Genomic DNA, 18,059 nt, shown 5'->3' on the forward strand with positions numbered 1-18,059 from the left:
TAATGCATACAGCATCGAAAAAGGCCCTTTGGCCCAAGAAGTCTGCATTGTTCATTAACTGTTTACATTTCATCATCATTATAATCACCTCTGTCATATGGCATGAGCAGTGTGAAGTAACGCCCTTTTGGAATTCATTCATTCGTTATGTGCCATGTTGTATGATGTGGGTGATCTTGATCTTTCCATGACCATGATTGTTCTTTGCGAATTTTTCTACAGAAGTGGTTCGCCATGGCCTTCTTCTGGGCAGTGTCTTTAAAAGATGGGTGACCCCAGCCATTATCAATACTGTTTAGAGATTGATGTTAGTGGTTGCATAACTAGGATTTGTGATATGCACCAAGGGCTCCACCACTTGCTCCCATGGCTTCATGTGACCCTGCAGCTGGCGGTAGGAAGGAACATCTTACACCTTCTTTGGTAGGGACATATCTCCACCCTTCCATTCACCATTTATATTTATCGCATATTAAACCTATTCTTATATCTCCCCATAATCTCATTAGTTACCCCCCAGATCTACCACCAGCCTACACACAGAGGCAACTTGCAGTGCCTAATTAACCTATCAAGCTACACATCTTTGGGATATGGGAGGAAATCAGAACACAAGGAAAAAAACCATTGATGTTCCAGGGAGAACAGGCTAGCTCCCCACAGACAGCACCTGAGGTGCAGGATGTAATCCAGACCGCTGGTTCAGTGAGGCAGCAGCACAACCAGCTGTGTCACTCCGTTAATTCATTGTTCATGTGAAAAGACATTTAACTACGTTTTCTGAGAAGATAAGGCCAGTAAAATGTTTAATCATTCACGTTTGCCCTTCCTTTCCTTCCATAATTCTTTAAAAAAAAATAAGTGAGATGGCAGAGGTTGTTTTGTGATTGGCTTGTTCGTCATGCCAGATTTTGCTGCGGCTTCACATGATGCCCAAGCATGACAATTTTTAAAAAAATTATTTAGTTATCCTTCTAGGACTAAACAGATTAGGATGATTGTTTACGCTCCACTTCTGAGTAGTACGTGTGAAAGTTTGGAATGCTTATCCTTGTACCAAATCATCAACTCTGCTCATTAACTGGAAAAAGTCACCTTAGAGAATAATATTTCTCTTTTGGTTTCTTTCAACACATGGTTTAAGGGAAACAACAGCACATTGGTTTTCTAATTAAGTGGCTTGTAATCTCAGTAAACTGAAAAGCCTTCAGTTTTCAGCAACACCCATAGTTTAGATCAGATATCACCAACCTTTTTTGCACCACGGACCAGTTTAATATTGACAATATTCTTGCGGTCCGGCCAATGGGGGGGGGGTATTAATCATGACAGGAATATAGGTGATAAGTCAACTATAAGTCACTTATAAGTAGCTAATACACTCAATTTTGTTTCTAAAAGGGTTTATCTAACAAATTTAGTATTAAACATACAGCGCAAATTTTCCTCGCATGAATATAGTGATAAGTCAATTATAACTCACTTATAAGTCAATAGCATCATAACATTTTAAGTAACGTTTGGATATTAAACACACAGCGCATATTTTCCTCATATGAACATATAAAATCATTGCAACACACCAATATCACTGAGTAAGTTGGAGCCCTGGCCTTGTTTCCCTGCAACAAGACGGTCCTTTCAAGGGGTGATGGGAGACAGCGATACTCAAAGGGGGTTACTTATGCCCAGTCTATTCCACAATTTAGTTTTCATGGCTCTCAGCACTTGTTTCTGTCCCGCTTGCTCAAGTTTTTTCCGCTCAAAAAACTCAACAGATTTGTTTTTAATTGCAGGGTGCTTGGACTCAAGATGCCGAAGCAGTTTTGAGGGCTTCATTGCCTCATTAGACAGCCTCCGAGCCCGAACTTCAGCCTCCCGCCCGCCCGCTGCCAGACGCCTTGGCCAGGTGCGGCTGGTCATCGGTGGGGTGAGAGGACAAAGTAAGGGCTGGAGCTCCCCGTGCCAGGGTCGCGGCAGTCGCAGTCCGGATAGAGCGACCGACCCAGCGAGAAGTGCGACAGGGCACACGCCTGACCCCCTTGTAGGTTGGTAGGATCTATGGGCTGACAAAAGTTTGGCTTGAGGAATGAATTTCAGTAGATCACAGTGAGGCAGCTGCTGTGCTACTTACGAAACCCTGAGCCCGAATTAGGTCCTCTGCGAATATTTTAGCACCAGGTTCCCCACGAACATTCGGTGTGCTAAATAGGTTTAGAGGCGGCGCCCATCTGTCCACGTCCAAGCCAGTATCAACGGCACTTCTTGCTAGCTGCATGAGGCTGCCAGTTACCCGAGGCCAATCAGTGATCCCTGGCGGTAGGGTATCATTGCATTTAGGTGACTGATGACCTCGCGTGGGTAATGATCAACACCCAACACTTGTGCGTTCAAGTTCAACAGTGGGCGTGACAGGGAATGAGGAAAGGTGCAGCTGACTCATTTTGTTTCATATTGCCAAATCATATCGTTTCCTCACGGCCCGGTAGCACACGCTTTGTGGCCCGGTACCGGTCCGCAGCCCGGTGGTTGAGGACCACTGGATTAGATTGACATTTTCAGTCTTTATTAAGTGATGTTTTAGATATTTGCTGTTTTTGTAATTACTCCTTTCAAACATTTGACTTTGTGAGGAAAATCTCCCAGTTACTTTAAATTAATGTAAAATTAGTTAAAAATTAAGACACCTAATTGGTGCCTGTTTTCTTTCCTGAAGTAGATAAAATTTGAATTCCTTGAGAAAAGTAAGAAGGCCTTCTAAAGCAGCAATGATTTCAGGGGGAACTGGAAACCCAAAGAAATGGACTAAAAATGAAAATATTACTTTTTGGCATTCTGACAGAATATTATAAATTTTACCTAATAAACTTTCTTTTTCAAAATAAAAAGTATTTCTATCTAGTTGCAAAGGTTTTACCTAGTACTCTTAATATAAGAAACCAAAATAGTGAACAGCCAATGTTACAATATTCCTTGCTGATGCAAAGTTCCAAGTTCAAAGTTAAATGTACATTTATTTTTAAAGTTTACATACATTATACAACCTTGAGATTGAGGCAGCTACAAAGCAAAGAAGCTCCAAAAGAATCCCTATATAATAAAAAGACCATCAAACACCCAATGTATCGACAAGAAAAAAACACAAAGCATGCAAACAATAAAGGTAAGCAAGTCGTATTCAGAAATGAAGTTTTACGAAAGACACGAAGCCTGGCATCACTGCAGCTGGAGCCTCAGGTCATTGAAGAGCTGAGAAAATGATCACGTTGAGAAACCCTTATTTGAAATGGTTGAGGCTAGCAGTGTTTCATTTTCAGATTTCAGAATATACAATGAGATAGCTAGGGATTGCCATCATTTCAGACTCTGAATTTATATGCTAGAAGTAAGCAGTCTTTGTCTTACACTTGTTCATCACACATGCTGTATTTACTGATGCAACCATTCAGCATGTGAGATTTTCATCAGCAACGATCTTGGCAACCTCATCAATGAATTTCTCTGCTGCTTCATGATCAGCAAATACTTTGTCACCACAAACCTTTAAAAATTTAATGACATGCCTTTTCTTAAATTTCTGCAAACAGCCTGCTCAATATTAACAATTGCCTTCAATTTTCAGTTTGTTGTGATAAATGTTTCATGATCAGTGTCTGTTCACTCAAACGCTGAGGAATGCACTCTTTCAATACATGGTCGAGACCTTTAATTTTCGCTTTATGCAATGCTTTTCTATTTTTCATTAACTTCTGTTCATCACATATGCGAGTTTACTTCTCAGAACGGTCTGTGGTACGCAGGGACCTGTGCATCACCGGGCAACGTTCCCAGCGCCTTGTGGAATTGTTCATTTGTGACTCCATGTCAACGCTCAAAACAAAATTTGGATTTCGGAATTCAGAATTTCGGAAGAGGGGTACTCAACTTGTGCTTACATTCAGATATTGACCTAGATTCATATAAATGATGTGGATACTATGTCATTAATGCAGAATTCAATGTTAGCATATTACCAAAAGCAAATCTGTGGCACCTACAAGAAGATACTTTTCAGGGTACCTTTATTTCTTTGCTGTGAGTGATGAAGACATTAAACTGTTGTCACAGAATTGACAGAAGGGGAAAATGGTCAGTAGGAGAATGACTCTATGGTTTTGCCCTTAGTGGTTTCAGAAACAGCTTAATATTAGGGAAAGTATTTACCTAGAATTTAAATTTGATAAAATTGGTAGCTGTGTATGAAAATGAAACAATTTCATGGTTTCAGGTAAAGTGTGATAGTCATTTCACAAATGATTTGTATTTTTGTTAGCATCATTACTTTTATGTTGAACAGACAATTTAGATAGATGCTTGGTAGGTTACACCGCGGTATTCATCACAAGTACTGAGCAAAGGCTGTTTCTCTTCAAGAGTAGAGATCTCTTTCTTCTTCCAATTCTGTATAATAATGCAGTTTAACAGCAAAGTCACCACACAGCCAACCACTCCAGCACTTAACAGCCAAGGCCAGATCTGCTTGGCTTCTTGTAGATAGAAAGACAGAATTTCTGAAACTGAAGGTGGTACTGAAATATACAAGATAAAAAAAATCTTTTAGTAAATGTTAGGGATAAAGCATTGATATTTTCATTGTGTTCTGATCTCAGGAAGATATACATACTCATTTTTTGTTCAGCTTCAAGTAATGAATAGCAATGCCAGAAATATTTTAAAACATTTTTTATAAACTTGTGAGTTTGATTTTATAACATGTTATATAAATCTTGATTTTTTTTACAGTTCTGAATTACTTTGACTCCTGAGTTATGTATACAAGGAGGGTATGGAGAACATATTTAAATTTTGAACAAATTGACTGACGCACTAACTCTGTATATTTAGTGTTTTAACTGCATAAAGAGCTTTAGAAAACCCTGAAATAGTAATACAACAAAGCCTTTACTTCCATAAAATGCATATCCTATATTAAGATTGCAAAAGAATTTTTACAGATAAAGGTTTTTGATGTGTTTACTTGAAAAATACAATGTAACCACATTGATCTAGATGCATGCAAAAGGAGATACTTGGAGACAGAAATATGATTGTGAACTATTTTAAGTGTGAAAAGAGAATGCATCTCATGAGAGGCCTGTGACTAATTCAACATTGGATTGTGAGTCTTGTTTGCAGTACTTTGTTAGCCACGCCTATCCTGTGCAGACAGTTCATGTATTACTTTGAGATGAATTTCTGGTCACTTTCCTCAAAGAGCAGAGTCCCCACAGATAAACCAAAGATGGGTGCTACAGAGCTGAGTGGAGAGAAGCAATGATCTGTATTTGTATAAGCGCAAAATACCCGTCTCAAATAAATATAGAGAAAACATATTTTTGATGCTACTCGGTTGCATTGTAAGTGAACAGAGCTACTTCAAAAGAGTGTGTAAAGTAGATTTTGCTTCTTTTCTGCTTGTGAAAGTGGCTTCTGTCAAGGAACATAAAATGGGACAACCCCCATAAATATTGAAGCACTGGGAACAGTGGCAACACTGCTTTCACCAGTACAAAAGGGAGATAAAATTCAATTAAGAGTCACTTGATGCAGCTATATAAACAAGTAATATATATATAATGGTAATATATATATAGAGCTCAGTTTTGAGGTGAAGGCAGGTCAATGCAAATTTTTAGTGCAAATTAATGAAGTGTTCAAACAGTAAAGAACCGTATATCAAGCTTTTCCTTGAGGTTTGTTAGGAAATGATGCGGAATTTTTATTCTTAATATTTTCCAGCACCTCATGCCCCTTCTGCCGTTCCTGTAGCAAGTATGAAAATTCCAGTTAAATGCTGTTCTATCTAGTGAATGACAACTACAATTCCCTGCCAACCAGATTTGTTCTTAAAGCTCTCCCTCTCCGATGTGCTACCATTTCAGTAACGGACCAGGTAATTTTAAGTGTGTGCATCAACTTTCTGGCGATCATTGCTCCTTAATCAATTTTTGTCTTCCTGCCTCCCATTTTTTTTGACAATTCCTACCATTTGCCCCAATATCCCCCACCCCCCCCCGATTTCCATGACATCTTTTTAACAGCACTGACTCACTTCCCTAGAGTCGTAACACAGCAGCAGCTTGCTGAGTCACACAGATCAGGTTTGAAGGCTTAAAAGGAACAAAGCATGATAAAGCAAGTATTTCCCTATATTGCAACTTTTATCAGTGATGCTCTATTTGATATTAGAACAAAATCTTCCACCCAATTAACATATCAGTATGAGATAAAATCCACATTTTAGACAAATATTTAAACACCACTTAGTTTAAGCAACTTGTTTGATAGAGCATCGCATCCATTTCACTTCCTCCATCACTGGTGCAACCTGGTTTTTCCTCTTCCCGATGGACTGCAACTGCTCTCTACAGCTTATGTTAATGCTTCTAGTGAACTTCCAACCTCACAGAGAGGCAAAAGCAGACGGGGTATGGAAACAGCATGCCTTTCAAGTTGCACCTCTAACTTATGCACCATTAACTCGTATGAAAATATATAATCAATCCTTCCTTATTAATCTGTAATTTCTTACCTAACAACATGATAGGATAACCTGGATAGTAGGAGTTCAGGAATGAAGCTCGCTCCTGCCCCCCTCCACTTTCTCCCGGGGAATTAACAAAAGCAATGTGCAAGGCCCATCTAAATACTATGGTGGAGATTCTTGTCAAACTTTTCTAGGGACATTGAGTTTAAAATGCCAAGTTTTGCATAAGTAACATCAAGGAGAGGATTTACAGATGAAGCCAAATATTATTCTTACACTGCAAATGATAGAAGAATTGCCAAAATTTTGGCATTAACAGTTAGCAGCGTAATCTCAAAGTGCAGGTTTTGGCTCAGAGATAGAACCCTTTCTCTAAACCAAAAGCTTGCAACATCAAGTCTGATTACACAAAATTACGGTAGTTAAAATTTTCAGGGCAATGCATCAATACAATGCTGAAGGAATCACAATGTTATTCAGGTATTACACTGAACAACTAAGTCACTCTCTTTCACCACAGAAATCCCATAGTATTATTTGAAGGGGAGGTGTAGAGTGGAATGTTTCTCCTGGTTTGCTGCCCAATATTTATCTTGTAATTAACACCTAATGCAACACATCTGGTCCCTTGTTGCTTTGTGAAAACCTGCTGCACTAAAATAAAAGCTCAGAAAGAGAAATAAGTTCCTCGTCTCCTTGAGCATTCCCTTCAGCTGAATAAAATTATGACTGATCTGATCTTGGCCTCAACACCACATTCATGATAAATATCCAAAATCCCTTCACACTAGGAAGCAGCCTAATGAATCTTCTCTACACTGCCTCCAAGCCAAGCATATCCTTCCTTTAATGAGGTAAATAAAATTGCTTGCAGTTTCTCAAGTATAACTTTTCCAAAGCCGTACAGAGCTGTGACAAGACTTCCTTCATTTACTACTTCATTCTCCTTCCAATAAAAGCAAGTATTGTATTTGTCTACTGAATTACTTGCTGTAGCTTTACTAACTTTATTTTTCTTGTATGGGGATACTCAGATAATAAAGGGCCAACATTTAATGAACTTTAAATAATGTTCTGCTTTTTCATTATTCCTTTCTGTGAACACACTTTGGAATTTAGCTTCACATTAAATCATGCTTGTATAATGCAGAAAAATGTTTAAGGAAATGTATCTTACCTGATTCAACTAAATAGTCATAATCATATCCAAGTTCTCTTGTTGAAACAAAGAATTCAATATTTCTGTAAATGGGAATGAAAGGCACCATGTAATCATCACGGCTGTGGCCTATTGGCGTACCATTTGCTGGGAAACTTATCCGATGAGGCTGGTGTCTCCGTAACCATTGCTCATATATACTGTAGTTGGCAGAGAAAATACAATAGTTAGGATTCTAATTGCTGAGGCTTATTGTAATTACAATCACATTCACTTTAAGAATTACTTTGGACAACTTGATACTATCCATTTGGATGATAGATTCAAGCCCTGCACTGGAGATTCATGTATCCTAAATCAAAGCTGCTTTACTGGAAGTGTTGAGACTTGGAAGAGATATTAAACTGAGGCCTAAATATCCATCATTGGGACTGTTTGGAGAATCACCTAGTTCCTGATCTAAAAGATGAGCAGGACAGTTCTTTGGTGTTCTTATTCAATTGTATTAAAACAAGTAATCTTCTCATTTATTTCACTGGTATTATAGGACCTTACTGTAAGCAGAAAGAGACACAAGAGACTTATTGCATGCAATTTTGTTTCCATTCTCCCCTACAGCAATAACTTCAAATATATTTTATTAGTTTGGAGTAAATCGATCTAAATGTGGATCTAAGTGGCAGGATATGAAAAATCTTCTTGTTCTTTAAATAAAATTAAGTAATTTAAAAGAGAAAATATATAGTGGTCTTGGCTTGTATGTATGCTTTAGCTAGTTGAATTGAAACATTTGAATATTTTAATGGATTTTTAAAGAATATGTCATTCAAGGAATGTAGGCTTCAGAGGCTGAACCAGCATCTAACTGCATATCTCCAACTCTCTTAAGAGGTGGTGATGAGTCTCTGCCTTGATTCACTGAGTTCCTGAGGTGTGGGTACATACACAATGCTGTTAGAGAGAGGGAGTTCCAGAATTGTAACTCAGAAATAGTAAAGGAATGGCAATATACTTCCACGTTAGCCTGGAGAGCAACTTCCGATGCTCTTGCAGCCTCCGGGTTGAGGTATTTTTATGATTTTGAAGCCCTTGTTTTTCTAGCTTGGAGAGGTTGTAAGTTTGCAAGTGCTAAGAGTCTTGGTGAGTAACTGCAGTGCATCCTGTAGTTAGTACAAGCAGTCACTACTGTGTATTGGTCGTAGAGTAAGTGGATGGTTACGGAAGGGGTCTCTATCAAGTGGACTGCTGTATCCTGTATGGTGTCAAGCTTCCTGAGTGTTGTTGAAAGTGCACTTAGCCAGTCATGGAGTGTATTCTGTCAGAATCCTGACTTGAGCCCTGTAGATGGTGGGTGGACTTTGGGGAGTTAGGTTAGCGACCCACCACAGGATTCCATGCATCTGACCTTCTCCTGTAGGTCAGAGGTACATGGCTACTCCAATTCAGTTTCTGGTCAATGACAATCTGCAGGATATTGATAGTGGAGGGAATTTAGTAAGGGTAATGCCTGTGAATGTCAGGGCATGACAACTGGATTATCTTCTGTTGGATATTACCATTGCCTGCTACTCGTGCAGCATGGATTTTCTATGCCAGCTATCAACCCAGGCCTAGATTTCATCCATGTCTTGCTACATTTGGATGAGCACTCCCTCATTATCTGAGGTATCACAAATTATATTGAACACTGTAAAATCATCAGTGAACATTCCTGCTTCTGACCTTACAGCCGAAGGAAGATCATTGATGAAGCAAATGAAGATGGTTCAGCCCAGGACTTTACTTTGCGGAAGTCCGGAAAAGACGTCCTATGGCTGAGATGATCAACCCCCAACCATCTTCCTATGTACTGAGTGTGATTCCAGCCAATGCAGGGCTTCCCTCCCCATTCCCATTAACTCCAGTTTAACCAGAGCTCCTTGATTTAAGTCACAGCATTTGTGTGGCTGGTTGTGTTTCTGGTCAATGGTAAACCCCAGGATGTTTATACTTGTAGTCGGAGAGTCAGTGATGGTAATGTCAAAATTATCTGAGAAACTGTGAATGGAATTGAACACTGTATCATCATCATTGAACATCCTCACCTTTGAACGTAAGACGCAAGGTGATGAAGCAGCTGAAGATGCTGCTGTAACGCTGTTCTGAGGGACTTTTGCAGTGATGTCCTGGAAATGGGATGCTTGACCTCCTACAGCCATTCAACTTTGTGCACAACTCCAACAACTGACTTTCCTTGGCTTCAGTTTTTCCTGGGTTCCTTGATGCCACACTCAGATAAATGTTGCCTTGACATCAAGGGCAGATACGCAGCCCTCAGTTCTGGAATTCATCTCTTTGGTCCTTGTTTGGACCTTGGTGCTGATGAAGTCTAGGGCTGAGAAGTACTGTCAACGTCATGCTGTAACTGTGTAAGTCTCTGGTGAGACCACACCTCAGTACTGTGTGCAGTTCTGGTTGCCCAGCAACAGAATGGATGTCATTAAACTAGAAAATGGCACAGATAACCTGAATGGTCACAGACATTCCCAGGGTAGAGGAGTCTAAAAATAATGGTCAAAGGTTTGCAAGTAAAAGGGGAAAGATTTAAAAGGGGCCTGAAAGGACAGTTTTTCACACAGAGGATAATGGATATATAGAATGAGCCGCCTAAGGAAGTCGGAGAGGTGAGTACAATTACAACATTTAAAACACATTTTCACAGATAGGAAAGGTATATTATCTGTAGCTCTACCTATAATCCCAAACAAATATCTCCAAACTCCCAGACCTAAGACTCTGCACCTCACTCTGCAACTGGATCCTTGATTTCCTGGGCAGGAGACCACAATCAATGGAGAAAGGCAACAACATCTCCTCCATGATACCCTCAACACTGGTGCTCCACAAGGTTGTATCCTCTGCCCCTTACTATATTCCATACATTCTCACGACTGTAGCTAATTTCTGCGCCAACTCTATTTACAAGTTTGCAGATGACTCTGCCATAGTGGGCCAGGTCTCAAACAAGAACACACCACAGAGTACCGGAAAGAGATAGAGGGTTCTGTGACATGGTTTCAAGACAACAGCATTCTCCTTAATGTCAGCAAAATGGTTATTCACTTCAGGAGTATGGATGGAGTACGTGTTCCTGTTTGTATCAATGGGACTGAGGTGGAGATGATTGAGAGCTTCAAGTCCCTAGGTGGAAATATCACCAAGACATTTTTCCTGGTTCAGACATGTGAACACTATGGCCAACAAAAGCACACCAACACCTATATTTTCTCAGTAGGCAAAGGAGCTTTGGCATGTCCCTGAGACTTTTATAAATTTTTACATAGAAAGTGACCATTCCACATGGTTGGTATGGCAACTATTCTTCCCAAGGCCAAAAGAAATTGCAGACAGCTGTGATTGCAGTCCTCTTCATCACACAAACCAGCCCCCACTTCCATTGCCTCCATCTATACTTATTGCTGCCACAGAAAATTAATCAAAGGACCTCTCCCATCTTGGATAGGCAGGAGATACAAAAGTCAAAGAGCACAAACAAGAGCATCATACATCTCACTGTTATTAGACTCTTGAACGGACCTGTCATTTAATAAATGATAAACACCTGAAGTTTTAATTTTCCAGCCTACTTCATCGTTGCTTTTGTACTTTATTTGTCTACCTGAACTGAACTCGCTCTGTAACTGTAACATTGTATTCTGCATTCTGTTTTCTTTCGACTACCTCACTGTAAGGCATGATCTGTCTGATTGGTGTGCAAAACAAAACAAAGATTTACTGTGTCTCCGTACATGTGCCGGTAATAAACTAATATGAATACCATTACCAATGCATGGAACTAAGGTGATCTCAGTTAAACAATTTGGTTGGCATATATTAATTGGGCCTGCTTCCATATGGTACAACTCTATGAAAACCCAAACTGGGCGTCAGTCAGCAGGTTATTAGTAAGTAAGTACCACTTGATGAAATTGTTCATGACACCTTCTAATTTTGCTGATGATTGAATATAGAAGGATTGGGCAGTAATTAGTTGGTTTATATTTGCCTTGCTTTTTGTGGATAAAGATTAGTTGAAGAACTGTCCACATTTTTGATTAGATGTCATTAGATGTACTGGGACATCTTAGCTGGATGTATAGTTAGTTCTGGAGAGCAACTCATCAGTATTGCAGCCACAATGTTGTATTAATAGTGTATATTGTTCATTTCTATTTCTTGATAACATTCTAGTTTTCTATTGCAGAATTTATTTGTACTCATATATTCCTGGGTATATCAGATCGATTAGTGATTAAAAATAATGTGTAATATTAATACTGTATTTATGTAGATTATATTTTTATCCATATCTCTGCTCTCTTCTTCTGAGTCTGGTAAATCACTTAACTCTAGCCATGGAAATTGATATGTCAGTCCCGTAATTAGCAATGGGTGAATTAAGTTGACTGGAAACCAGTTCCTTGTAATGATGGGGTGCTTAGCAGGAAGCCAGAATGAATCATCCACACAGCATTTCTGGCTGGACAGGTTGCAAATGCTTTGGTCTTGACTTTTCCCTCATGTACTTGGCCCCATCATCATTTACATTGGAGACATTCTTGGAACTACTTCTCCTTGCTAGCTGCTTTAATCTGGCAGGATTGAAGAGGTTTCATCTGATTCATTGGTTCTGAGACTGCTTAGCTTTATTACATGTCCTTGTTGATGTTCAGCATGCATTTATTTCTCTGTGCCAATTTACCTCGGCCTAGAACTGTACCTGGAGTATCCCACTGCACTCTGCATTAAACCAGGGTTTATCCTTGACTTGACAGTAGTTCTACAATAGTTAATATGTTGGGCCATGAGGTTACAGAATGTGATATATTTCTGCTACTGCTAATGGTTCACAGATACTCTGTTCTGAGCTGCCAATTCTGCTCTGACTCCAACCCATTTAGCACAATGGTGGTGCCACACAAGAAAACAGAGAGTAGCCTTGGTGTGAAAACTCTATTGACAAACATCACATGTTTAGCTACAAACAAAATTCACCGTCCGTTCAAAATCCACTGTAACATTATATTCAGAGAATAGCATCATACTACCACAGATTATTAAAATGTCATTTTGCAATTCACTTCTGCAACAGTGACAATATAGTTTGGTTTTTACTTCAGATATAGTTAGATTATTCCAAGGTGTCAATGGGTCAGCATGAATGTAAAGTGGACCTTCCTGGCACATCACAAATATAAGAAGTCTGATTGAATCTAAACGATAATCAAACACAAAAAAACTGACAGACAATGGAAATCTGAAATAAATGGAGAAACAGTGAACTGATTCTCTGTCCACAGAAGCTGTGTGACCTGCAGAGTGTTCCAATATTTTCTGTTTTTCTAAGGTGTGACTAAAGGTGATGATAAAACTGGGATCCATTTTACACACACAGATGTCAACAGGGAATCCCAGGATAAAATCGTCTTAGCCATTTTAATCATTGGAGGTAGACAGGTGTAATTTGCTTGTATCTTCTTTGTGTTCAGTATATTAGAGCCAGTGATAACCTGATTCTTTGTTCTGAATTGTTGGGCATAGAAGACTGTCAAGCCTATTCACTCATCACTGCTAAATAATGAGTAATAATCCACCAGCACAGGATCTTTAAATCATTCCTTTATAGTTCTCTTGTTGCTCATCATGCATTCAGTTCATCCAGTCCATGTTTCCATGACAACTTTAATTACCAAATGTATATGGTGTTTTACTTAAGTTGACATTGACCTAGAAAGTGGTGAAAATGTCAGAGTACAATAAAAAAAAAATGCCATTGTTTAATCCTAACTAAATAAAGTAATTAAGAGATTTGATTATTTTCTTAATGTTTGGCTATCACACTCCAGAATTCAATGTATTTTTTTCTGGTGATGGTTTAACATATGATATAAAAATGCTTGAGGATATAACAGGAATTCTATATATATATATATATCATAGAGCCATAGAAAATTACTGCACGGAAACAGGCCCTTCGCCCCCATCTGGTCCATGCTGAGCCATTTAAACTGCCTACTCTCATTGATCTGCACCGGGACCATAGCCCTCCATACCCTTTCCATCCACGTATATACCTATCCAAGCTTCTCTGAAACTTTGAAGTCGTAGCACATGCACTGGCAGCTCATTCCACACTCTGAGTGAAGATGTTTCCCCACATGTTCCCCCTAAACTTTTCAACTGAGATTGTAGTCCCACCCAACCTCAGTGGAAAAAGTCTGCTTGCATTTACCCCATCTATACCCCTCATAATTTTGTATACCTCTATCAAATCTCTTCTTAGTCTTTTGCGTTTCAAGGAATAAAGTCCTAATCTATTCAATCTTTCCATATAACCCAGGTCTTCAACATAACATCCCATCTCCTGTACTCATACTTCAATTTATGAAGGCCAATGTGGCAAAAGCTGTCTTTATGACCCTATTGAGCTATGGCACTGCTTCTAATGAGTTATAGACCTGTATTCCCAGATCCTTTCGTTCTACCACACTCTTCTGTGTAAGACCTATCCCGGTTAGTCCTACCGAAATGCAACACCTCTCACTTGTCTACATTAAATTCCATCTGCAATTTTTCAGCCCATTTTTCCAACTGGTCCAGTTCCTGCTGCAAGCCACGATGATCTTCCTCGCTGTGCACTACACAAAGTTGAGAGAACATTGGGTGCACAGTCTTGAACTAGCTGCCATGTAAGATGGTGGCATGGTCAGAGGCAGCGACCTCTTCTTGGAATCAAAGGTACTTTTTGTCATTTTTTAAGATCACAAGACAAAACTGAACATTCAGAACTTGAAGTATTGCAGGTCTACTCGTATCAGTGAGCTGCTCGGTAGTAAGGAGCTGGGTTTGCTACGGGCTGTGTTACTGCCTGCTACAGAAAGACATTGGAGTCGGCACATGAAGGCGGTGTGCAGTCTAACAGTGAGTGATTGTCTTGGATGTTGCACAACCCTATTGGACATTGATAAAATAAAATACTGCAAGTCTGTTTCGCTTGTTTACTGGCAAGACAGACAGTGGAGGAGCTGCATAGCCTCTGTTTTAGTAAGAACTAGGCTTCAAGCCATGGGCTTGCCTGTTGCAGCAGTCCGGGAGAGGAGACACCAGAGGCAGTGTTGTGTGGCGTCCATGCTGGGTTGGGTGCTGGGCCCTCCCATCAGTGCTGGCCTCCAGTATTTGTGTGATTGCTATCTTAGATGTGCTATATGTGCCTTGTGCTGTATATGACTATTGGTACTGTGATTTCACCATGGCCCCAGAGGGCTGTATTCATATATGGATGAGTGATGATTAAACTTGAATATTGTCATGATAACAGGTCAACCATTGATGACTGGGAGGGGTTATTTCCCAAGTGGGCTGTGTATTTTCTTATTTATTGAGAAGTTATTCAATAAACCATCCAAGGTTTGATAATTTGGTCAATGTGATTTTATAAAGAGCTTTTTCAGTGGAAAGTGATACTTAAAGAAATGTTAATATTATTCTGCAGGTATATCCTGTGTTTGTGTGTGTGTGTGTGGATGCTACTTTGAATGACATAAAAATTTAAATAGACATCAATCTGAAATCTAAGTTCCCTTAGCAAGCTGGAGGGCGGATAATGCACAGAACTATTACTTTGAACGGAGGATTGGCAATCATCTATATGTAAGGATTCAATGTGAACTGAAGTCCCAATACATCTTCAGAACAATTTCAAAGCCATTTTAACTGCTGCTATTCTCTCTAGGGAAGGATCTGATTTCATATTTAATTCTTTTCTGCATGCATGACTTTAGTGAAGGATATTATGAATCCCCTTGCAATCTCAAAGCAGCCAGAATTATACTTTGGGCAGCGAAGTACTTTTGAAGTACAGATACTCCAACCAATTTATTCACATCAGCTTAAAAAGCAATCACAATATTACAGAAAGGTTACAGCACAAAAGGGGACAATTTAGTCCATTTTGGCTTCCTTCTAACTTCATTATGCAACACAATCCTCATACTCTCCCATTTTTGATTCCTTTTAAATGCTTATCCAACTCCCTAACGAGCACTACCACTAAATCAGCCAACACTACACTCCTTTGTCTCTGTTTTAACTATTTACTGTGTAAGAAAGTTCTTCCTTATATCATTATTGCTCCACTCACCAATCACTCATATTTTTCTGATGCTCGATGTTTCATCAATTGGAACAGTTTCTTTTTAAGGAAAACACTAACTTCAATAAGACATAAGATATATGAGAAAATCAGACTATTCGGTCCATTGAGTCTGCTCTGCCATTTGATCATGGCTGATTCATTTTCCCTCTCAACCCCTTTCTTCTGACAACCTTTGACACCTTTCCTGTGGGTCTCACATCTGGTTTCTCACAAATGAAAACACAGTCTCTATATCTTCCTTATTAAACTTCTCAAAATTATAAACACAACACCTTCTCTTTACAAGAGGAAGGAGTGTCAGACTTTGAAAGTTCTGTAACAGATGGCAAATATCACAGACTTGATACCACCTTCAATGTTCCCTTTTGAACTCTCCATTGTGTCTCTGTTTATTTCTTTAATTTGTGGAGAAAAGATTTGTGCCCTGTAACTAGGTACTGAATAACAAGGTTTGTTACTAATTAGCATAACCTCCCTGCTTTCTAATCCCTTCCCTCTGAGGAAATGCTTATTTCAATTATTGATATACCTTTTCCTTAATCTCACTGCTAGCTGATTTTCTAATAACGTTCAATCACTGTGTCAGTTCTAAACACTTTTCTCTAGACAGAAAAAACAATCATCCAGCTGTTCTAGGTAAAGCTATCTGAGGATCCCCATGTCAACAAAAATGCCCTTCCTTCAATTACAGCAGTCATGAGCCAAAGATTCCCATGAGTCATGGAGATAAGAGACTGCAGATAATGGAAACCAGACCAAAAAGCAATCTGCTGGAGAATTTCATTGGGTCCAGCAACATCTCTGGGGAGAAAGGAATTGTTTATCTTTCAGGCCAAAACTCGGCTGCAAAATCTGCTCATGAAATCCACAGGCAAAGGCAGTGCCACTGTAGCCTGGTGAACTGACCGCCACCTTGCAGATATCTCTTCATATCTACTCCTGGGCCGTGCTCCCACTAATGAACACCAGGAGACTGTCTCCCTCACTGTTAGAGATCTCATCACATCACAAGATCTTCTCTTCACAGCCCCCACCCAGCACTTTCCACTTCCACAAACAAGACATCCCGGTACAGCCATTATTTCTGCCTGCTCTTTTTTTTAAACCAAAATAAACTTTATTCATAATAAGAAAAAAACTATTTCCAAGAAAAAAATGCAATGCCTTCCCATTATACCTATTGATAAGGGATTAAGTAATGTTTAGTTACATTTCTGAAAACCAACTGCACTGTTGCCACTCTTAGCTCCCTGGGATGGTATACTACTACAATAATTGAGGGGCTTTCTCACCCAACCTGCCCAGTCACAGAAGAACCCTACCCTGGGTTCCTCACCAGGCCTTACGGTGGTTGCACCAAGCTTCAGTACATCCCACAACATGTGCTCCTGCAGCCTGGACTCTGGCAGTTGGCCACATTTCTCCATTGGCAACTCCATGTGCTGGCAGGACAACAGGTTTCAGGCAGACAAAAGGGTGTCTTTCATTGAACTGCCAGCAGCACTTGATGTCCACCTCTGTGTGTCCCTGGGAGCAGTCCGTTGATTTAGAGGGTCAACTGCTCGTGATGAACACAACATCTTTCTCCATGCCCTCCTTGCAAACCAACAGCCCACAAAGAAAGGAGCAACAGTTTTGTCCCCACTACAGTCATCTCGGTGGCAGGTGTACTGGAAGTGATGTCCTGGGCTTGCAGGAGGGATCCCACTTGGAAGCCCTCCTACCAGCAGCCCAGATCTTGGTGCCTATTGGTAAGATCTGGCAATGAGGTATTCTGCCAGATAGTCTTTACTTGGGGAATTACCCCACAGCATCCACTGAAAACTTTTCCTGTGGCATCTGCAGGATGTTCCCTGCTGACAATTGCCTTATGGACTTGTAGTCAAAGGTGTTAATCTGGAAGAACTTTTCCATGAAGGATAGGCGTGCGGCAATGGGGCCAGACCCATCCTTCACAACTTTGGAAAATAGATAGAACTTCAGCACATAGTGGCACTTGGTGTCTACGGTTTTAGGTTCTACACTCAGCCTGATGCATCCACACATGGAAATGGTCAACAGAGTGAGGGAAACATTGGGTACATTTTTGCCCCATTGTCCAAGGACTAGTGCATCCATCTGGCTCCATCTGACTCACTCCATCTTGGACACCCAGATGAACCAGAGCTTGCTCTTGCCAC

General features: G+C 39.9%; 1 protein-coding gene across 1 annotated transcript in view; it reads right to left on the reverse strand.

Annotated features, from left to right (window-relative positions):
- Positions 1-2,987: 2,987 nt before the first annotated feature.
- Positions 2,988-18,059, reverse strand: part of tyr (tyrosinase) — a 44,686-nt gene continuing 29,614 nt past the window's right edge. Inside the window, exons 4-5 of the mRNA XM_073043357.1 lie at positions 7,704-7,885; positions 2,988-4,568 (exon numbers count right to left, since the gene is read on the reverse strand). Of these exons, the coding sequence (XP_072899458.1) occupies positions 4,342-4,568; positions 7,704-7,885 (409 nt within the window). The 3' untranslated portion in view covers positions 2,988-4,341. The remainder of the gene's footprint in view (positions 4,569-7,703; positions 7,886-18,059) is intronic.

The sequence above is a fragment of the Hemitrygon akajei genome, chromosome 4, assembly GCF_048418815.1.
Source record: "Hemitrygon akajei chromosome 4, sHemAka1.3, whole genome shotgun sequence".
Lineage (NCBI taxonomy): Eukaryota > Metazoa > Chordata > Chondrichthyes > Myliobatiformes > Dasyatidae > Hemitrygon > Hemitrygon akajei.